At 39.1% G+C, this 24084-nt stretch overlaps 1 protein-coding gene across 1 annotated transcript; it reads right to left on the bottom strand.

Moving 5' to 3' along the window:
• Positions 1-12037: 12037 nt before the first annotated feature.
• On the bottom strand, positions 12038-22408 carry chrm4a (cholinergic receptor, muscarinic 4a). The gene is made up of 6 exons (XM_040142297.1): positions 21818-22408; positions 19624-19778; positions 18630-18831; positions 18369-18458; positions 16588-16857; positions 12038-12283 (listed from the first exon to the last, which is right to left on the bottom strand). The coding sequence occupies exons 1-6, from the start codon at positions 22364-22366 to the stop codon at positions 12038-12040; spliced, it is 1512 nt and encodes a 503-aa protein (XP_039998231.1). The 5' UTR covers positions 22367-22408.
• Between the last annotated feature and the right edge of the window lie 1676 nt (positions 22409-24084).

Genomic DNA, 24084 nt, shown 5'->3' with positions numbered 1-24084 from the left:
TTTTTCATTGTCCAACTATTTTTTACAACGTAGGTTAATGCTGAAGACATCAAAAATAGGAAATAACACATTGGGAATTATGCAGTAACCAAAACTGTGTAAACAAAGCAAAATATGGTTTAAACTATTGAAAGTCTTCAATGTAACTTCCTTTTATATTCCTTTAATATGCATTACTACTGTAGTCGAATAGGGCTATTTTCTGTATAACAACACTACTTTGGCACAACACAACTAATCTGGTCTCAAATGCATTAGGAAGGCAAGAAATTTGACCAGATAAGTGTTGACAAGGCACACCTGTTCACTGAAAACCATTCCAGGTGACTACGTCATAAACTGGTATTGATATTGCCAATAGTGTAGAGAGCTGGCAAACAGTGGCTACTTTGAGGAATCTAACAAACTTCTAACAAACATACTTTGGTTTGTTTAACATTGTTTTGTTAAATACATACTTCTATATGAATTATTGAAATTTTAATAGTGAGAACAGTGGAATAAAAGCAGAAACCGTGACAACAGCCACACCTTATGTTATGGGTTGTTCAGTTCCTGTAGTGGAAAAGGCCTGTTTGTGTACTTATAAAGAGTCTTTCTTGTGAGCTTAAGGTTGGAAATGATCAGTGTTATATTTCTGTTTGCACCCCAATTCCTGAATCCAGTTCCAAAGCCAAAACACCTGCTACATTTAGTGTTGATTTACCCTTTAAAGTTTCCTTCTGTGTGCCATTTTGACACCTTCTGTAGCATCTTGTGTGCTAATGGGAACCCATTTCTGGCAGGGTAGCAGTTTAAATTTAAAGCATATACAGTACATATACAGATGGTTACCAACATAAAGGAAACATTACGAAGATGTTATATGTCGGTGCTTCCTTTAGTTTGGCATTTATATTACAGGTATCCAGCTTCCAATATAAAACATATGTCATCTTAATGCAGAGATGTACTCTTGACATAAATAATGAATGAATCAGTTGCTTTTCAATATGGCGAAAATGTGTTGTTGTCACTTAACAGATGCCACTGAGTTGAACTTTTGATAGCAATATTCTGACAAAAAATAAGACTACAATTCACAATGTCTTTAGATCACTATAAATTACATGCTCTGTACATTGGGATGTAAATATATTTTTATATACTTTGAAAGAACACAAGGACCATGTCTCCTCTCTTTGGAATGATTCAGTATGTGATATATTAAGCTCAACTATTCAGAATTATTGTGTTGTGTATTTACAGCAATGCACTTTAAATTGACATTTGAACATACAGTGTTGTATTTTAAACTAGTGACTGGTTACTACCTTTGTATTATACATTACATTGAGTTTTACTTAGAGAGCTTAAAAAAATGCTTAGACAGTGTTTCACAGTAAACTACCAAACTAAAGGAAACTGAGTTATTTAGCCTGACGAAAGTTTCTCCAGGTCTTTGCTTTAGTTTGGTAGTTGTACAAAGTGCATCCTTCAATCTTGAAGAAGATGTAATTATGAACTATCATGTCACGACATTGTTCATCATATTTCGTCTTATCAGACAGATACATTCTGTGTAATATCTTCTGGTTAGAGGATAAAATCTGTCACCAGCTATCGTCAGGTAAAACCTGTCAATGTAGTCAAAGAATCTACTTAAACAAGAGTATTGATATATATTTAATCATCATCATTTGCGTACTACACTGAGCCATGTGTTGGCTATTTATTGGCCACGGCACATAATAGTTTTCAACCGTTTCAACTTCGCTTCGTCTTAGTTAAAAAAGTTAGGAGGACATGCTGAATAATTTACCTATATTGTTTAAACACTTCAAAAAAGCATGTTCCTCCAGAACTGCACTTTGAACTTTGATTTTATTTTGGTGCCCTGGCCATTGGTCTTTATCAACTATTATAATATTGTACTCACCGAAGTAATTGCTTACTTTAGTTTACTTCGTTTTCCTTCAAGCTGCAGGTCACCTTTGCATTTACATCTTTATGGATGGCATCTCCTACTATCCTAGGGAAAATAACATCATCCACTGGACATGGCAATGGCTGCTTTTTCTCCTGATGTGTCCAGATAGCTGATATACACTCACGGATCACTTTATTAGGAACACCTGTACACTTATTCAATCAGCCAATCATGTGGCAGCAGTGTGTTTGCATAAAATTGAGCAGATACAGGTCAGGAGCTTCAGTTAATGTCAAACATCAGACATCAAACATCAGAATGGGAGAAAATGTGGTTTCAGGGACTTTGATCGTGGCATGATGTTGGCACCAGACAATCGGGTTTGAATATTTCTGAAAATTCTGATCTCTGAAGTTTTTACTCAGACTGGAGCCAAAAAAAAAAATCTAGTGTTCTGTGGTGGATTGAAATGCCTTGTCAATGAGAGAGGTCAGAGGGGAATGGCCAGATTGGTTGGAGCTGACAGAAAGGCTACGGTAACTCAGATAACTCTTTACAACTGTGGTGAGAAGAAAAGCATCTGAGAATGAACAACACGTCCAACCTTGAGGCAGATGGACTACAAAAGCAGAAGATCACATTGGGTTCCATTCCTGGTGGTAGTGGTGTGGGGAATGTTTTCGGGGCACACTTTGTGCCCCTTCATAACAGTGAATCATCATTTAAATGCCACAGCCTGTCTGATTATTGTTGCTGACCATGTGTATTTATGGCCACAGTTTACCATCTTCTAATGGCTACTTCCAGCATGATAATGGACCATGTCACAGAACAAAAGTCGTCTCAAACTGGTTTTATGAACATGACAATGAGTTCAGTGAATTTCAGTGGCCTCCCAGGTCACCAGATCTGAATTTTGCAGAAATTATGTGATGCATTCAAGTCAACATGGAGCAGAATCTCAAAGGAAAGTTTCCAACATCTTGTGGAATTGATGCCACAAAGAACTGAGGCTGTTTTGAGATCAAAGAGAGGAACTACCCAGTATTCGTTTGGTTTTCCTATTAAAGTGCTCGTTGAGTGTATATTGTACTTTCTAACTTTGCCTGGAATAATGTATTTTTAAACAAAGCGAATGTAAACAGAGAGGTTCTATAGACTCTTGGAGACTGTGAACAGCTGCCTCAGCCATGGGTAAGGCTGGGTATGATTTCAAAAATTTTTCAATACAAACACCACTACAATATTGAGTTTTTGTAGTGATAATTGTATTTTCAAAACTAACTTTCATGAATATAAACACATTTTGAAATTTTAGCATCATCTAGCCACATAAGCCAAACTTAAGAAATGCTTCATTGATGAATACGCAGAAAGTCCTGGCAATCCATACCCAGCTGTAGCCATGAGAAAGAACTCTTGGTAGTGGTGTACGATGACAAAGTAATCCATGTAGAACTGGGGAAGTGCTTGTTGGAATTGGAAGGCAGTTTGTTCCATTGTGATAGGAGCTGAGGAAACCTCAGTCATATTTATTAGACATACACAGATTAAAAGCGCTTCATGCTCCCTTTGGGTCAGACTCTGGCCTGTTATGTCATCACTACTCCACCCCAAACCTCTGCTTTTTCCGCTGGGGCTCAGAGGGATAGGTGTTGTCACTGAACTAAAGACATCCCCACTGATAAGAATCAAAGTTACACCAGCAAACCAGAAAAGTTATGGAGTTTAGCTTTCTCTGAACCTTCTACCTCGCAGACAAAAGAGAGCTGACTGGAAATGAGGGCAGAGGGAAGATGTAGCATGGTCCCTGCCCAAACCTAAACAGGGTATGTTGTGATTCGATGCTCTGTGTCTTAAACCCTCAGACCACCAGGATAACCTAATTTCGTTTGTTTTTGTAACCATGGCAATGATCATTCCTAAACCCTAACCAAGTACTGAAGGTCTTCTTTTAACCCTGATGATGAATGTTTCTATTATCTTTCCCTAACCCTATCCAAACCTATCTATTGTGGTGGCAGATCATAAAAAGTCATATTATTCATTCATCAAAGGTGATTTGTAATGGTTTTAGAAAGCACAGATGAAACAAGATCAAAAACACCTATTATGGTATTCTCTGTAAAGGCAATGAGAAACATTTTGTTGTTTAGTTTGAAGGGACTTCGTGTCAAATAACTTCTGAAATGCACTGGATATAAGATTGATAATTTCAGTTCCCCAGCAATTTCACCAAGGTAAATGTTTGGCTCTCCTCTCTGTGACACCCCATTTTTGTAATTTAGATTAACAAGATGGATGGACATTCTCATGAATATTGTGCCTAGTGAAGCTTTAATTTTTCAGTCAGTAAAGCAGTCAAGCAGTCAGTCCAATTTCCTTAAACACTGCTGTCGTCTATTCTTTGTGCACATGTTGTCAATTAAGTACTTTACGTCAGCTAACCAACCAGTGACCCCTTCATATCCTGCAATCTGTTTGTAATGTCTGTCCTTGTACTGTTCCTGAATAACGAGCATAATCACTCGTGTCTTTGACTTTCTTCTCTTATCTGTCTTTTCTGTCCACTCACTCTCTTCCTCTTTCAACACTCTTCTGTTTTCGTATTACACTGAGCAGCCATTCTCAAGTTGTTGTTGTTTCTCTTATCTAAATGCAGGATTTATTTGCACTCTGAAAACACTAACAAAGACCTTTTTTTTTGGAATAATTGAATAAGCACCAGAAAAAATAAATACACATGCAAAGTAAGAGTGGGATTAAGGAAGATTAAGGAAGATTAAGGAAGAAGAGTTCACTTAAATATTGGAGCTACTTTCTTTAAATTGGGTTTTTTAGCATCCACATGTCCTATATCCATGTCTTATATTAAAATAAAAAAAGAATTATGCCATACAATTTAGATAATATAAATTTCAATGCAAATTACTGGTTGTATTTTGCTCTCAAATGGTCCATAATAATTTTCCATAATTGACAAAGCAAAAACTTTGCAAGAAAATTGTAAACACAGCAAGAGAGAGAAAGACAGAGTGAAAATGAAAATGAAATGAGGTAAAACAGAGCATGAAGAACAATGACTGAATGAAGAGATACTGCAGGGGACACTGAATTACCAAAAGCTTTTGAAATGTTCGTGCAGTCTCTTTGGAAGTCACTTCTTTTGCTGTTTCTAAATGTATTGACAATCGTATAGATCTATTCTAAATTATAGTGTAAATGATCAGTGTTTAAGACCAAAACATTGCTGTGACAAGGTACATGTGTGTACAAAAACTACTGATGGCATGAAGATGTGGAACATGAAGGAAATTGATTTGAAATGACTCCATAAGAACTCTCCTTGGAATCAGCGTCAAATCAAACTGCATTTTGGGTATTGCAGGGACTACAACGGCAACAGCAGAGTATAGTGGAAAATAGAGAGGAGAAAGGAAATGAGGAAATGGTATGCAGCAAAGATCTTGGCCAAAATTCTAACCAGATATGTTAGAATGACAGTATTTGGTTTGCATCGTCATCACTAGGCCGCCAGGGCACACCTTGAATGCACATTTTGAACTGAAATTGTAAAGTGAAGGAACAACAGAGATGAGGTTACATACTGGAACAATATCCCAATTTGATTTTCTTCCTAAATGATCTCCTCAGTGTAACTGTACACAGAGAGATGGGACTCTTTTACAGTCACATAGGCTTATGTGACAGCCACCAGTTTTTATTATTTCAGCTTTGTTTCTGAGAAATCATGTTTTGTGTCTTTTGGCAATTAGATCTAATTACTAAAAAATCTACAAGCCTCAGAGGGGAGGCGCAGCAGTAGCAAATTCAAAATGCTTTGTTGTTGAATTTATGAACAAAATACCATGCAAAAGCTGCTGAATTCATCCAAAATTGACCCAGAGTTCTAGATTGTCAGTTTTCTCACCACAGTGATCTTTCGCTTCTACGTGTATCCCCGCATTTTGAGCTGTGATCGGTTGTTTCTGGCGAAAATGCAACTTGGGAGTGGTGGTTTATTTAACCAGGAGAAGTGCCTCAATGAGATTAAAATTTTTACTTTTATTTTAAATTCACACTGATTCAACCAAGACAGTTTCAGGCCCGTCCAAGCCGTATACTGTAAGTGCTCCAACTGTGAGTCGCCTAACATGGTCTATGGCAAAAAAGGACTTTTAATTACAGAACCTGGGGTGTCCAAAATAGCTCCTCCTACTTACAATGCTATTCAAGAGTCATGCCACTTCATATTTTTGTGCTCGATCGATGTGAGGACTGGAGGACTTTTTCATCTGGCTATTTTAAAAAACAACAACAACAACAAAAACAAACAAAACAAACAAAACAACAACAACACATTAAAGATTACTATAAGCCTTTAACAATCTACTTTGTCTCTCTTAACACTGTCCTTAAGAATTAGGAGTTTCTGACCTGGTGCTGTGAAATGTTGTTACTTAAATTATACCTCTGTCTTCTTTTCTTTTTTGCCTCGTTCAGAGCAGAGTGCTTATCAAACTGTCAATGTCGAAGAAGAGAAGAACAACAGGTTCCAAAAGAGAACTGAAAACAAACTGCTTAAAAATCCTCCCTGCTGAACCTCATTATAAACACTTATGCATCTCCACATGTTGCCGTCAAGCTTCTTAAACAAGTACTTCAAGATTTCACACTTTGAAATGAGATTAAAGTATATTTACATGTGTACCAATATCAGTGACAGGTATAATATTAACCATTTACCATTCACTGCTAATTGTGGTAGTGGTTGGGATCAGGGTCTGGCTAATTTACACAACATTCAGTTTGATTTGAATGTCTAATTGTTCAGCTGCTTGATGGTAAAGATGGTACGCAGAAGTTAGAAGTTATTGCACTTTACTTTTCAGAACTGCACAATCTTAAATAGTGTTCAACATATACTCACCAAGCACTTCATGAGGAACACCATACAAATACTTGGTAGCGGATCCCTTTGCTTACAAAACAGCCTCAGTTCTTCATTAGAAGATGGTAAACTGTGGCCATAAAGGGATGCACATGGTCAGCAACAATACTCAGGTAGGCTGTGCCATTCAAATTTATTAAAGGGCAAAGAGTGTTCTAAGAAAGTATTTCCCCACACCATTACACCAGCACCACCAGTCTGGACTGTTGACACAAGGCAGGTTGGGTCAATGGATTCAAGCTGTTGATGCCAGATTCCGACCCCTCCATCTGCTGCCTCAGCAGAAATCCAGATTGTCTTTTGATGATGGTCTTTTGCTTTTGTAGCTCATCCACCTCAAGATTTGACATGTTGTGCAGTACAGTTGTGAGCTACCGTAGCCTTTCTGTCAGCTCCAACCAATCTGGCCATTCTCCTCTGACCTCTCTCATCAAAACGACATTTCTGTCCACAGAACTGCTGCTCACTGGATGTTTTTTGTTTTTGGCCCCATTCTGACTAAACTCTAGAGACAGTTCTGTGTGAAGATCCCAGGAGATCAGCTGCTTCAGAAATACTCAAACCAGCCCTGCAGGTCTCCTGACGTGCATCTGCAGGATTTTATGCACTGCTCTGCTGCCTGAATTGAACTGTATGACTAAGCAGGTGTACAGGTGTTCCTAATAAAGTGCTTGGTGAATGTATGCCCCATGTCTTAGTCACTCCTCCTCAGTCCCAGGGTGGATGAACAGGATATCATGATTTTCTTTTTGTACCCTTTTTTTCCCTTCAGAGTGAGCAGTGGGTGCTTGACTAGGTCTTGACAAGCTGCTGAGCTTTGCTAAGCCGACACAGTAACATTATAAGCAGAAACCCGACCCAAGTCCTGCTGAGTCATAGAAGATTTTTTAGCACTTTGGCTGACTGGTAGAAGTTTTCACTTCTCAAACGGGATAGCTGCATTTGAGATGGGCCTAGTACAAATCCTTATTGGACAGGAATAATGTCTTTGTCCTAGAAAAATTAAAACCTGCACAAAATTCTGACAAAAACCCTGCACAAAAAACTAAAAGTCCCTCATCATCCATACAAATGATTGAATAACTAACAGCTGTCATTGCTTCTCATTGGTAAAACTGTTTCTGCAACATAAGAACAAACCAAAATGTTGAATATTCATTGTGAAATACCAGTTAATAAAAATATCCTGATTTTAGACGAATTATACTGTTTAAAATCTTTCTGTCTAATATTCTGTCTGACTATATCTCCAGCATGAGCATTAGGGATGGGAGACCAGAAATAATTGAAGAATTCCTGTCCTTCCATCTTGCCCTACTTTTTCTTCACCAGCTCATATGTTTCCCTACCTCCCTCTTTGGCTTTTCTTCTACCTTTTCCCTCTGTAATATTCTCCCATCCAGATGTTTTCTCTTTAGCATCCTTTTTCTGCCCTGTACTCCATTTTCTATCTCCAATCCTCTTACCCCTTATTATGGTTTTATTCTCTCCTTCGACACACCGCACTGCCATCTCAACATGCATGCTGTTTATTCTCCCAGTCCTTAAATCATAAAGCAATTGCAATTTGAGGAGAGATACGGGAACAGTTCAGTGAAGTGTTAATTTCAAAGAACGTCTGTTTAGATGAAACTTGTGACACTTGTGTTGACAGCTGGTGCATTATCAAAATACAAACCTGATATTCACAGTGTGTTGAAACTACAAGCTGTAAGGCGGATTGCCCACTGCCCATTGTAACTCTGTAATGTTATAGAGCCTTCATAGATCCAATATTTTGGACCCAATCAGAATCTGGACAAGTTAACTGAATCTGATGAGAATAAATTGACGGAGAAAAAAAACAGACGAAAGGATAACTAAACCCAGTCGAAGATATGGAGCACCTGGAGAAAAGATCGAGAATACCAACAGTGGCAGCAGCATGATGCTTCTCCAGTTAACAAGCAGCCGGGGTGGGAAAGAGCAGCAGTACAAGTCATTTTCCCACACATCACAGTTTACACTCTCCGTCTGCCAAAGCCACCACAGTTTATTGGAGTACAACTAAGGACAATGAAGTAGCACTTCTGTTCCCTTTTATCGTCTGTATTTCACGTGAGATGTGTGGAAATATTTAAACAAAGAAAAGCATTTTAGAAGGGAAATAAAATCTACATGTGTTGCCAAGTAAAACAAGTAAAAGATTATGTTTTTGACTTGATGTGGCGCAGACTAAGGAAGGCAGTGGTCAATTGGTGTATTAGTCTGCTGACCAATATTTTCATCCTACAACTACGATGAAATTTGGTATATGAAATATCAAGGCCTAAATGGCAGATTGCCACAAAATAACTGGCATGCCCATACTCCTCAGCGGATAAACTGTTTGTGTTTGTCGATGCTTAATGACTAATTCCTCTGGCATCACTCTTAGGCCAAGCTGCCAAATTTGTACATAATATATCAGAAATAAATTTCTCTCCATGAAATTTGATGCATAAAGTCACGGTCTACAGCGAATCCGCCCTAATTATATGGACCTTTTGTACTTTTATAAAGTGCCAGTATCTGGGCAAACATTGAATTTGGACAGAAGAAATAGATAAAAATCAATGCGGCTGATAGGCTAATAGGCTGAAATCCTCGGGAAGAGTGTAGGAGTTGTACAACAATTTTGGCCTAAGGGCCACAGTGGGAACTGCAGGTCTCATGTCTATTTAAAAAAAGATAGTTGTGGAACTAAGAAGAAAATGCCCTGAGCATTTTGGTAATTTGGTAATTACGTAAAACATTTATATGTACTGAAGCCAACTCCAAGCATATCTTAGCTCCCCCCACCGGGCCCCTATGGGCTCCTGGTACAGTGTGAAGAATTGATATTGGATTTGACCATGGAAGTTGAGTCTCAAAGTTCTTTGAACATTTCAAGTTAACATAGGTAGTTCACTAGATGACAATCTTTATATCATGATTTTCATCAACAGTATCATGTGGTTGAATGATGACAAAAAAAATTATTTTAAATACTTTTTTGCCACAGATTTTGCTGGTATGATTGTGCTTCCAACAGAATCAATGTTTTTAAAACAATTTTTTATTCTTCTAGTGGCTCCCTCAGAACAGACTTTCCATTTTTAGCTAAACTACTGGTAAGGTGCTAAGAACGCTTAAAGCTATCATATGCAAGTTCTGGAAATCAAGCTAGCACTAGCATGAGACTCAAAGGCAAACCACTCCGCCCCTTCCACCCTTCCATCCCCCTGCCTTGACGTATCGATTGACAAGCTGTGAGCACCCTGACTTTGGCCTTCTCTGATTGGGTAGAACAATGAGGCTCACTCAAAAACAAACTCTCTATCACTGCACTGCTGTCAATGAGTCTGGGTCACAGAAGCCTTTGACAGCACCTCCGAAAATTAAGAGAAGTTTTGTAGCATATTTCAACTCAAAAATATTAGAAAAAAGTTACATACTGTAGCTTTAAATCATCAGAATGCTGTGTCAGCAGTTTAAAATTTTCATATTGGACAGTATAATGAAGACTGCAACTTCTAAGGACTGCTAGTGGGGCTACACCTTTAATCATATTTCAATATGATAATTAACGCTTTAAACTAAACAAACTGTTTGCCTACAAACTGCGGGCTTGCAGTTTGTAAAGTAGGAGGGAGACTGGCCTTCATTTGCAGGATAAACAATGGTTGCTTATCCCCTGCAGATGTTTCTTCTCTTTAGAAGGAATCCATTTATTAAATTCTGCCATCCATTTCTCTTCTCTGCCCTCTTTCACTCACATTTCAACAATATTTCCAGTTTCCCTCCTCTGTCCTCCATTTTTGCAGTGGTTTACCACGTTCACATCCACCACCCCCCTCTCAGTCTTCTCCTTCCATCTAATCTAGTACATATATTTTTATACTGGCCTAGCAACAGGTTCTAGGTCTTTTTGAATGTGGTGTACACAGTGCGTAACAAGCTGGGTTGTTAGAGTAGAGTTGACATAACACAGCCAGTAGACAATAGCCCACACAGAGTCAGCTTCCGAGTGATGATGAAAGCCAGTGGGAAGGCAAAGAAACATTAGTCCTGAGTGTCTGGGTTTACAATGCTTTCTCAGCTAATGTTAATACATTTGGAGACTTGGTATTGTTGTATTATTAGTGTGTCCACATACATTTTGTGAAACAATCTGCCACATGGACCAATTGTCTGCGATCTAATTATTGTGTTGTTTATGCATATTTTGTGTTGGTATTATCTCTGTCAACCTCTGAAGAATCTGTTGACTAACTCACCATTTAGGAGACAGGGGATATTACCTTAGTAACATCTGGAACTAGTTGCCCTCCCCTTGAGTATTTAGAGCAGAGATAAGAAAATACACGTGGACTTTTTGGCAAGTTGATTTTTCTGTGCAGTCAGATCTACCCTGACAACAGATGGAAACATTTTTATCCTTCCCCTAAAATATGACCGCCATAATAACATAATTAGTCCCCCACTCTTCGCTCATTTCTCTCCATATATCCTCTTCTTTGGATAAAATATTTTGATAATCCCAAATGAAAGCTCCCATCAATTATTTTGTGTACCCTTTTGCACAGCCCCATCCATCCATCCATCCATCCATCCACCCATAAATCTTTACATACATATATACATCCACCCAGCTATCCAGCAAGACCACTTCATCAGCCATGCATGGTGCAGTATTGTCCCTCAGTCTTACACACTGTCAAGTCTTTCAAATACATCACTCCATCAATCTGTACCTCGATTCTGTTGTTTTTCTTCCGTTTTCTCCCCCGCTACGTTTCCTACTAACCTCTCTGCTCACATAAACCCCTGTTCCACCACCGCAATTATTTTCCCTGTATCTATGAAACCATGTTTCCACTCAGTGTGTGATTTGTTCCATCTTAAGGGAAGCTGGGCAGGTTGAGGAATCCCTGGTTTACACTCACATTTCTCTCTGAGTCTATAAGTACCAACTAGGTTGACTGGCCTTCATTTGCAGGATAAACCACGGTTGCTCATCCCCTGCAGATGTCTGTTCTCTTTAGAAGGAACCCTTCTATTCTTAGCTCTCTTTCACTCACCTTTCAACAATAATTCCTCTCCCATCCTCTGCCCCCCGTTCTTGCCATGGTTTACCTGTTCCCCATCCACCCCCCCCTCAGTCTTCTCCTTCCATCTCATCTTGTGCCTATATTTTTATACTGGCACAGCAGCAGGTTCTTGAATGTCTTCTTAAATGTGGCGTTGCACAGTGCGTAACAAGCTGGGTTGATAGTAGAGTTGACGTAACATAGCCAGTAGCCGATAGCCCATACGGTGTCAGGGACGCAGGACTGGCAGAAAGTCGAGATCAACACCATGACGTTATATGGCGTCCATGTGATGATGAAAGCCAGCAGGATGGCAAAGATAGTCTTGGTCACCTACAGACAATGGGAAGAAACAAGAGAGGAAAAGTGAACTGAACAAGAGCGAACAGAACACAGGAAAATCTCCAGACAGCCATTGCCTTTTCATTCATTTCACCATTGTATGAAAATCAATTTGCTGCGAATTTGAAAATAAACTTGTTTGAGATACTTCATCCATGAGAGTGAACATTGTGTCTGCTGTTTTGCAATCGAAAATATGTTACTGTTGCATACTGTAGCTGTAAGAACAGACTGATTGGAACAGTACGCACTTCACACACTGCACACCGCAGGCTACTGTTATCCACCTTGTAGTATAATCTCATCACGCAGCTACAGATATTGAGCGGGTTGTTGCTTAAATTATAGGAAATCGTTTTCATTATGATGGAAATAGTATTATTACTGTCTCAGACCAGATAATCAGACTTTGAAGCTGATCTTTCTTCTCTCTTCTTTCTTCATCAATCAGTTTATTCTCTGCAGGTGAAGACGCGTATTAAGTGAGAGAGCTCAGACTGAGTCACAGGGCAAGCAGCGATGGCAAGTTAAAAAAGCAGAACCATTATAGACTCGATAGCAGTAACCGCCCTGCCTCTCCTAGTCGGCAGCAACCGGTCGCTGTCCAAAAGAACTAAGAGATGTTTCTCAAAAGCGCTGCATGTGAAGATGCTCATAGTAATTACTGTTCCTCCTACTCACTCACGGACTTAGAAGCTAAGCAGGCATTGAGACCAAAATCAACCCTGAGTTAAAATTACGCAAGGGGCAGTGTTAAAGGGGGTGTAATTTTTCAATTACTGGTGAGACGATAAAATAGGACCTAGGAAAGTTGGTTTAAGTAGTAGATCCCTGAGTGTGAAGGCTTATCAGACACACAGCGGTTAATAAACCTCTTAGATATGATTTTACAACTCTGGAAAGTTAACTCAGCAGCAGTCATTTTGTCGTTGCAACAATAGTGAGGTAAACTGTAGAAATACACTGTTCATGTGAAAAAATAGTTTATCAGGAATGTGCATTTGAATGTACTTGAGATGCCAATGCAGTGCCTTGCCATTCAAAGTGAGGTGAATATTATAGGCAGGGTGTTTGCATACAAAGTTAATGGAAGCATGCAAGAGGGCACAAATTCACCAGCTGAGTAGCAAGTTGCTGAGGTGTGACAAATGACAATATTTCATCCTGGGCAAAAAATTTGTGCTTATTCTTGTGCTTTACGAACCTGCTTCATAGACGTACAAGAAAAGGAGTGAAAGGGAAAAAAACAGAAAGATCTGCAGTTCCTGCTGAGGTCTGACATCATTCCGATTCTAAGAACAAAAAAACACACACTGGCAAACACCCACACATACAGTTGGTGCATCCGTGGTTAGCTAGCTTACAGCTGTTGTGTAAAAAGTAGGTGCATTGACTGTTTGGAGCACATAGACACAGACGGGACATGCGTTCCATCGGTCAAATACGTACTGATGACACAAGGTGAAAGGTTCCTTGGCTTTCTGTCTTAACACACCTGTAGTGTTCCAGAGCCTGGTCATGGTGCTCAAATTAAAAAAAGAGACTAACCTAACAAAAAGACACAATAAACTCATCCTCAAATTAATTTTTTAGCACCAGACTGGCCGTCTTCTGTATATCAACTGACTCATTTACATCTGACAGTTTTTGTCTCGTTCGTCGTAATGATGAGGCTGCTGTGATGGAAGAAGATGGAGGCTCCTAGGTTTGTTTTTCTTTTTAGAAACATCTAAGAGGAGGCTATTTGGCTGTATGTATGACATATTTGTCTCTTTTGACTGAGTGTTTTCCTGATATTCTCTTTTCAGTGTCTTCATTTTATTAAGTTTGGGTTGCATATGCCGTCTGCAGGCTAGGATTTTTGTTTTTTCCCCCCTTTTCTGGGATTTAATACAGACAAAGTGACAGAATCACATGCAAAGTTGATGATGTACATGTCATGAAATTTATAAAAACTGCCACAGCCCAATTTGAACGTCTGCCCGTAGCGGTGATTAAACTGGTCAAAGATTACTTTTTTAAACTGACTTCCAGGTTCCCTACGGCAGGGAGCAGGCAGCATGTCTGTACTTCTGGCAAGGCTTGTAGACAGTTAAATATGCCAAGTTAGTCTAAAATACTCTTAATAGTGTGTGCTGGCACTTGATCTTAAGTGCTTTACTTTCGTAGAAACACCAAGCGTAAGCTCATTGATTGTTATTGGGAAATCGGGCCCTGGTGAGACTGTGTTTAAAATTGAGTGATGAAATGTAGCAGTTTCTACTATATGCAGTTGTCTCCGTTCTCAGAAACTAGACAATAATTTTTAATTAATTCATGAAGTTTAAAATTAGTGCTGGTCGCTCCTGTGCTGCCATCAGAAAAACTGGTCCAGGATAATGTGAAGATGTGTTCCTCATCTTCGATATAGTATAGAGCAAAATCCCCCCCAAACCCCACATTTCCTCCCTCACTGCTAGTGATTAGAATTTGTGTGACCTGTGATGACTTACAAAACATCATCAGTGAGCCAGAATGAAATTTTCTAGAGCTCTAAAATTAGAACAAGACTAGGTCAAAACCTAGTAAATGGCTTGACCGCCCTTTATGTGTTTGCTTCTCTCCTACTCTTTATGCATATACAGTAATTTAATACAGATGAATTTCCAATAAAGCTGTTCTCATTTACATCTTTTTCTGTTTCTCCTGTCAGGAAATGGAACAAGTATGAAACAGTGACTGAAACGTGGCCCATTAAGACGACATGTTAACCAGCAGTCACTTCCAAGCCGTTTCCAAGCTGCTGTCTGCTCTGCCAAAAACCCAGATTTTTAAAACCGTGACGTTGTCTGACAAAATCACCAGACACAGGTGTTAAAGACAACAGCTATGCTTTGATTTCAGCTCTGTTTACTTGTAAAATGACCACTCAGAGAGAAAATTACAGGCTCATTCACGTCTTTGCAGCTGCCGTGCAATTGAATGAGACGCATAGAGAGGTGTGCCTGCAGAGGGAAAGCCCAATAAAAAGCAATACTGGCGACTCTCCTCTACGGAAAGTTTCTAAAGTTTGTCCAAAAAGTCGTTAGACTTGTCGCCAGGTGCTTTTGTGAAGAAAAGTTGCTAAAGGGTCTGAATAGTTGCTCACTCTAGCGACAAAGACGCTAATGTGGCAACACTGCCTGATGACGAAATAGGAATCGCCAAGTCTTTTTTTATAGATAAACGGCCACGGGGGAAACTCATCACACGCTCACTCACTCTGCTATAGCAGTCCAGCCAAACATTTGCTTGAAGATACAGGCTCCGTTATTTTAAAAGCTCAGAGGAACATTTCGTAATGCCATTCTGAAGAGTAATTAAGTGAAATGACTGCAGCACAACAGCAACTCATCTTTGCAAACAGATGCTCCGTACCATTCACACGCTGGTGGACTGGGCAGGCAGAGTCCCACCTGTGCGCCAGCAACATATGCTGCCATGCAGAAACAATAGTTTTAGCTTTCTTTGTTGTGATGATTATAATTAAGATTATAATTATATAATTCTTTTCTGTGTCTGTCTGCTCGGTAAAGATGTAACCTGCTTATCGGTACGGTTTGCTGGTATCATCTACTCCTCAGGCTTTGTGTTTTTTGCACATTTAAGGGACATCGGCTATATCATTTTTAATTACCCATGGCATTAGTTATTTCATCTGATCAGACCTGTGAATTAAATTCACAACGTAAATGCAATGTAAACTATATACATGTAAGAAGAATGAGAATAATGTAAAGCAAAACCCCAAATTTTACCCTCATTATGTTGGGCTGTAAAGCATTACTTAGTAAAGTGCTAAAGTAATTTGATTACTTTTCTACAAGTTTTAATGAGTAGCATAAGGGATTACAAACTCAGCTATTACATTACAGTTACTAATCCCATTAATGCGCGGTTCCCATTTGACATTTGGGGGGGTTCGCTGTCTCACAGGGAGTTCGTTGGAGGGTAGATATAAGCTTGGTCTCTCTGTGTCCAGGGGGCAGGCTGCTCTACCAAAAGAGGAGAAACACGACTCCAGGTAATTCCAAAGTTGTCTCATTTAAATGTTGTGGGTTCCTGGCTGGCTGATGTGGCATATGTTAACCACAGGTACGTGATGTAACTGATCACAGTTTTCAAGGGACTTGCCCAACACTGCTCTGATCTGCCTTTGTGTTCTTCCACTATCAGTCAAACACAGTCATGTTATCTAATGCACGTCAGTCTGTCAGCACACTGTATATTGTTGATCAGTTTATGCCCCATGTCTGTGAGGTGTTACATTAACATACTTTCTTTTCTCTGGCAGCCATCTGTCTTTTCCTCTTCACTTGGCTTCTAGCAATGCTTGCAAACTTTCTTGCCACAGTCCGAGGACGGCTGATTGGGATTGAATGCCTCTCGGCTCCCTCTACAGGTGGGACAATCTCTATAGCTGTGATGCATTCGTCCCCAGTCTGCTTCGTTACGATCTTTATCTTGGACCACCTCGAGGCGGGGTTGATCTTGGGCACGGCAGGATTGGCTGTCGTCGTTTCAACTGGGCTGGGATTTGTTGCAGCCTGTAACAAAACCGAGAAAGTTTGGTTAGGACCTTTTATAGCCCGTGTGACCTGTTGTAGGGCACGTGACGGTGCATGAAGTCAGGCAAGTAAGGGGTTTAATTTCAGCCCCTTTGCTGTAAATGTATTTGAGAAAATGATAGCTGAGGGGTTGCACCTGTGCGCTAATTTGACAACATGTGATAAATTGCTCTAAAATTCAGATTGAACAGATTACTAGTTGAATTTAAAGGCTCATCTCTTATTACAGTTTTTTTGACACTTTTTAAAACTCTTCACACAGTCAGCAAGTCCCTGGGAATTAACTGCGGATCACTTTTCATCACTATACAATAAATATTTAACTCAATTGTATTAATGGTATAAAAAAGAGAAATGCAGCAAATCCTCACAGTTGCGAAGCTGGAACCGGAATATTTTACTTTGGTTTTCTTGATAAATGAAATAATATCGAAATGACATGGATTCAGTTTTAGAAAAAACATGTAATGAAAAAATGTCCTGATTATTCAGCAAACAATTGAGTGCCAAGCTATCTGCATTCAATGACCACATCCTTCAAAATTCTCGAATTTTCTCATTCCAACTGAACCACCACCAAAACTCTGTGGATTACTCTCCATTTTACACATTTACATACTATTGTAAAAAAAAGAAAAAAAGAAAAAAAGAACTTACATAACACAAAGTTATGTAAATATGTTAATAAATTAAATTAGACTGACATCTACATCGAAAAAGAAGTTTTCAAAATTAAAAATGCATAAACTCTAAAATTGGGCTTAGCAACACAGAGAGCAAATTTTCATTCCTTGATCAAATAGATGAAAGGCTTGTGCCAAGTGAGGAAAAGGGGCAAAGTCTAGATCGCTTTGTAATTGTATGGAACGATGTAGCATTTAACTATTTTCTTTCAGACACAGACTGGTTTACAGCCCATCCCAGGATGGTGTTCCACATAACTTTCCATCCCCCAACCCCATAGAGGAATTCTCTTCCTCATAGAGGTGGAGAGTTTATGGCCACATGATCAGATGTCTCTCCGAAGACAGGCCATAAGGTGAGATGTGGATGAGAATATGTTGTTAAATGCAGAAGACAGGACTGACTAGCACTGCTGTATTTCTATATCTGTAGCTATCCTATTCAAGTATGTATAGTAAATAAGTATAGTTTTGTAATGCTTTACTGGAATTACTTTAGTTTCATTTTGTGCACTTTGAATTACTCTATGCAGAAATGGTTAAAAAAAAACAAAAAACAACATACTGAATCATACTACACCACGATAGGCAGAACAATCCACGCAATAAAGAACTGTTTCAGTGCTTGGTTGTGGTAATGTATTTACCAGGTAATTCCTGGGGGACATGTCTCTCTTCTGCATTTCAATAACCACGTATGATATTATGATTTTTTTTATCCCCAAAGACCATGAACGTCTAAGAATGCGTTGGATATAAAGCATAGAAAGAAAAAAAGAAGGTGGTCCAACTTTTGAAGAGACCAACCTCAGATATCACTTTGTTGTTGGGGTTGTCTTTTGGTTCTGTCGGGGGAATGAAAGCTGTGGACGAATCGTTGGAGCTCTCTTTCTCCTCCTAGACAGATAGACAGATAGATAGATTTAAACCACGGAATAATAGTTAGTAAAACACTAACAAACTAAGAAGCTTCAGATTAGCTACAGCTAGCACAGAGTACAACACTGATGAACACCTTTTCTGGTGCGCAAACGTAAGCTGTGATGTTAATGGTTTATGAGTCAGTACCTGTGTGAGTCCTGGACTTGGCTGTGTTGGAGGCTGAGGCTGAACAAGCTTTGGTTCCTCGACTCTCCCGTTCTTCACAGCCTCCAGCGCAGTGGTAGTTGAGTCCACGCTGAGTTTGGGAGTAGAGCGGGGACTTGCCTGAGGACTGCTCTCGTTGTTGTTGTTCTGCTTTAACAGGTGACTCTTCATCAAGCTAGGAGTTCTGGAAAAAAAAAACATTAGAATGGCAATTCTTTCAACTGAGCAAAGAATGGATTTTTGTTTGTTAAATTTAAATCATTGCGTGATATTAATTACAAACTATAATTTATGCACCTACAAAAAACTTTTCTGTGTTTTAAATCTCTAATTATGTGCTCAGGACTGATGCACAAATATAACCCCAAAGATATGCACATTAAAAATCTACAAATGGATATGAATCATTCATTGTGCGCATATTCCGGTAATTCATTGTGCAGGAAATTGTATATATGATTAATTAATTTTAATAGCCTGGGTAACATGCAACTGGTGCCAGTTAGTGATTTATCGACCCGCTTGTTAACTGTTTTGGTGGAACACAGAAATCTCCTCCGGTTTTAGCTAAGAGCAGATATAACAAATCCACTGAAAGTAGCAGACTGCAAAAGATTTACTAAAACAAAGATTTTCAAAGGATTTACATTTTAATCACTTTTTTCTGCAGTGAAAATGGATCTTCAGAATCCCTTGTAACTAACCAAATTCAGGCTTAGCAAAGTTATTGTTCCCCATCTGTGGAGAAAATAAAACCTTTTACAACCATCTTGCAGTACACAGATCTTTGGACTGAATATTGTTTTAAAAGTATTTTGGAGGCTTCCGGTTAAGAGCAAAGAGACATCATTTAATGACGCTGTCAACAGTATGCTTTTTTTAAATGCCATTATGGCCCTGTACGTTTGTCTTTTGTCTCATTAAGTCATTTGTACGGAGTACACTGCCATTTCTTTGATTCCTTTGATGCTCTTACTTTATGCCCTTCTTCTCTTTCTTCTCGGGTTTGTGTTTGGAGACCCTGCTCCTTGAGGCCAGGGAGATGTGGATGTACAGGACAGTCATAATAATGACAGGTAGATAGAATGCTGCTATAGCCGTCCCAAATGTCACCACAGGGTTAGAAAGGAACTGTAGAAAGAAAGAAAGAGAAAGAAAGCCCTCTATTATTTACAAAGAATGTTTACACATACAGTCATCCGAGCACTTTGATTAGGAACACCTTTCCACCTGCTTATTCATGCAATTATCCGATCAGCAAATCATGTGGCAGCAGTGCAATGCATAATATGCCATTATCCCACTCAGGGTGGTAATGGTGTGGGGAATGTTTTCTCGGCTCACTTTGGGCCCCTTAATACTAATCAATCATGGTTTAAATGCCACTATCTGAGTATTGTTGCTGACCATGTGAATCCCTTTATGGCCACAGTTTACCATCTTCTAGTGGATACTTCCAGCATGATAATGCTCCATGTCACAAAGCAAAAGTCATCTCAAACTGGTTTCGTGAACATGGCAATGAGTTCACTGAACTCCAGTGGCCTCCTGAGTCACCAGATCTGAACCCAGTAGAACACTTTTGGGATGTGGTAGAACAGGAGACTTGCAGCATGAATGAGCAGCTGACAAATCTGCAGAAATGATGTGATGCACTCATGTCAACATGGAGCAGAATCTCAAAGGAAAGTTTCCAACATCTTGTGGAATCCAGGCCAAGAAGAACTGAGGCTGTTTTGAGAGCAAAGAGAGGAACTACCCAGTATTAGTATGGTGTTCCTAATAAAGTGCGTGGTGAGTGTATGCATTTTATACATATACTTACAAGACTATTAGGTACAATTGTACAGATATACCTAAAATTTTAAAAAGTTTAGAATGTTTCGTTTTTGTTGCTTGAACTGGTTAGTCGTGGTGTTATTATTGCCTGCGCCTACATAAATACATTAGGGGGAAAAAACGTTAAAATACTAGCAAATAGCAACACTAATTTTAAGAGTCTAAATCTAAATACCTAATCAAAGAAGTATGCCATTTATCATGTCGTCCAAGTTCATTCTTGAAATTAGGATCAGTATGTGTGAGAAAACAATGGTGGCCTCTGGTGTGGCACTGCGTGTTAGCAATGCCTGGACAAGACTGAATGAACTCCAGAAACAGACAACATCAGCTCATCAGCTATCTGCCAACACCAGACCGAAACCACTCACAGCATCCGGAAGAGTCTTGATGGACCGTTGCATCTACTTTTGGCTGGACATGCTGTTATTACATGGTCACATCTAGCGACTGTGGGTGTGACAATGTTGTTTTATGACTTTAGAACTGTAATATAGAAATTGAACATTAACTTATTACAGGAAATCCTTAAATTCTTTTCATGTTTGTATGAATATTCATGATGAAAGCATTAATTTGGTGGGAGGATAGCTTTCAAAAAAAAAGTTTTACATTTTTCTAATCCCGGTTTGTCATAACTACAAGAGAAAATAAAGGTGAAAAAATAAAGCAGCAGTTTAATTAACAGGTCCACTGTGTTTTCTTTTTCTTGTGGAAAGTTTTATTAATTTTCCAGTTTGCTTCATTGCTTTTTAATTCCTCTGTGGTATAAGTAAACAAGCTAGTAAGACAAAAACAGCTAACAAGAAGTATCCTCCTGATGCCTTTGGCTGTCTCCCCAAAGCATCCACTGGGAAGAGGTCAAAAGTCATGGACCAGGCATAAGTGGACGTCTGGGAAGGATCAAGGAGGACATTCACATTTGACACCAGACACCATCTTTGAACAGGGACAAGTTTATCATCTCCCTCCATCTTAACCAGCTTCATTCACTGATTGAAGACCATGACGTGGTTGAAAGCAACACAAAAAGCTAGTAATGTAACCTTGAGTTAGGATTACTTTGGCATTCAATTCATTTCAAATCATAACAGAGGTTATCTCAGGGCACTTTTCATATAGAGCAGGTCTAGACCGGACTCTTTATAGTTATGATCATTTTTCAAACAATACTTTTCTTACAGAATTCACTTTTAAATTTTATTTAAGGAGAAGGGAGAAAGAGCAATATATTTCTGGATAATTTGGCAGACAGTGAATGTATTTATGTTGTATTTCCTTTTTTCCTGCTATATTTGCCTAAAGGATCTGTAAAGTTTTATTTACTGTACCTGAATATAACACTCTCTAGATGGCACTGTTCGCTGTCCAACGATAAACTGCCAGAACAAGATGGCGGGAGCCCACAAGATGAACGACAGGATCCATGCTGCAGCGATCATTAACCCTGCCATTTTAGTTGTCCTTCTTGTCGGATACGTGAGGGGTTTGGTCACGCAGAAATAGCGATCAAAGCTGATGATCAACAAATTCATCACTGAGGCATTTGAGACAACATAATCTAAAGCTAGCCACAAATCACAGACCACGGGCCCAAGCGGCCAGTAGCCAACAATGATGTACACTGTGTACAAATTCATGCTGAAAACACCAATAATCAAGTCAGCACATGCTAATGAAAATAAGAAATAGTTATTGACAGTTTGTAGGTGGCGGTTTACTTTGATGGATAGCATGACTAAAATATTTCCTGTGACAGTCACAAAACTGAGAGATCCTGTAACCAAGGCAATAAAAAACATCTCCAGAGCTTTATATGGACTTCCTGCCCCCATTCCATAGTCCACGGGAGAACAGGATGTTGAATCATTGGCGGACATGTCGCATGTGGTGTTGGAGAACAGGTCAGCTGATTGGTTGCCCGATGACCCTGAAGAAAGAAAAAGATAGATAAAAAGATAGACAAAAAGTTATATAGGGTGTAAAATAGCAGTAATCATTATCATCATAGTGGCTATTGCCCTGTAATTTAATTCTAACTTTGACATAACTGAAAAAGGTCATTTATTCTAGAAAATGTTTCTTCACTTCTTGATGGATAGGAGGCCAGTGGTTAAAATAAATAAGAAACTTGCTGACATCATTACAATAGTTGGGTTAGTAACAAATTCACATATAGGAGGAAGGTGTATAATCCTGTGAGTTGGCACATTGATAATAACCTTCAGCTTTACACTGGGAAATCTAGAGAGATGATGATTTACTTTGGGATCTACATCTTGAAATTGCTAAGAAACCGGTAAGAATGTGAAAAAGTATACATTTCTTGGCACTACAACGTCTGCTAACTGTACAGGGTAAAGCAATTGATAAATATTTTAAAGCTGGCCCCTAAAGATAATATATTTTTTAAGAAGCTCAAAAAATCTGGATTTTAAAAATTGGTAATAGTGCAGTTTTAACCATCTGTTGTGGAAAATTGTCTAACTTTACAGTTTTAGGTTGGTCTCCTGATTACTGCTGAAAAGAATGAAGTGAAGTCTGTGAGCTAATTTAGGCAGTCAACTTGAGTTTGTCACTACACTCACCATTAAACTGACATACTCTTCTCACCGCAATTTACACGGATGAGCCAAAACATTATGACCAGCATTGGCACTCTGACCAGTGTGTGGCTACGCAGCCCGATACGTTGCAGGCTGTGATGCACTGTGTGTTGTGACACATTCCTTCCATAACCACTATTAAACTCTTCTGTGACTCGTGCCAAAGCAGCTCTTCTGTCTGTTCAGACCAGACGGCATAGCAGGACTCTCAAACATCAATGATGCGCCGGTAGATTGTTTTTCCGTCCGCAGACCACTGTTGACCGGGAGTGCCCCACAAGCTTTGCCATTTTGGATATGCTTTGACCCAGTTTTTCTGGCCATAATGATTTGGCCCTTGTCAAAATTGCTTAAGTCTCAGTGTAACGGATTAATAAATCTGTTATAGATTAACAAAGTACTGCATTAAGGTCTCTGAGAGTCAAGTGACTTTAGAGTTCTACAAGAAGGATTTGTAGAACTCGGTCAAAGTTTAATGTCAATTGCTGTTGAAACAAAATCTGAAAAGAAAACCTGGCATAATGTGGTCTAAGACATATTCCTTGTGACAGCAAGGTCACTGGTTTGAATCCATCTTGGAAACCACATTGTTTCCATACTCCTGTTTCTATCTACTGTCTGTTGTGAACTCTATTTAGACAGTCACATCATGACTGTTGTGCTTTAAAAGTTGTTTAATCCTTATATGTCAAAACAGTGTGTTTGGACGTCACTCAGGGCTATATTTTTCCATTTTTTTTATCTGTTTGATTGTTTATCTGCCGCTTCTGAATTTTATCTGATCGAATTGTTCACCACCTGCATTTGAAAACCATATCTGAGTGGACGCATAACCTGGAAGGATTGATCTCTATATCCTGGTGGACACAATGAACTATGGATGAACAGAATGGGTTAATACTGTATAATCATTAAGTCTCGGGACATCAGGCCTTTTTTTCTGATTCACTGTGACTTTATATTTTGGTTATGTTGCTTTTTAAACAGTATTT

The sequence above is a fragment of the Xiphias gladius genome, chromosome 13 (assembly GCF_016859285.1).
Source record: "Xiphias gladius isolate SHS-SW01 ecotype Sanya breed wild chromosome 13, ASM1685928v1, whole genome shotgun sequence".
NCBI classification, from domain to species: Eukaryota; Metazoa; Chordata; class Actinopteri; order Istiophoriformes; family Xiphiidae; genus Xiphias; species Xiphias gladius.
This window is presented reverse-complemented; position numbering and strand designations above follow the sequence as displayed.

What these genes read in the sequence shown, in the direction of transcription:
- chrm4a (XM_040142297.1), bottom strand. Translation starts at nt 22,366, where the DNA reads ATGTCCGCCAATGATTCAACATCCTGTTCTCCCGTGGACTATGGAATG. An exon ending in ACAACAAAGTGATATCTGAG is followed by an intron (nt 16,858 to 18,368) that starts GTTGGTCTCTTC and finishes GTTTTGTTACAG; the next exon opens with GCTGCAACAAATCCCAGCCC. An exon ending in TGGCTGCCAGAGAAAAGAAA is followed by an intron (nt 12,284 to 16,587) that starts GTATGTTAATGT and finishes CATTGTCTGTAG; the next exon opens with GTGACCAAGACTATCTTTGC.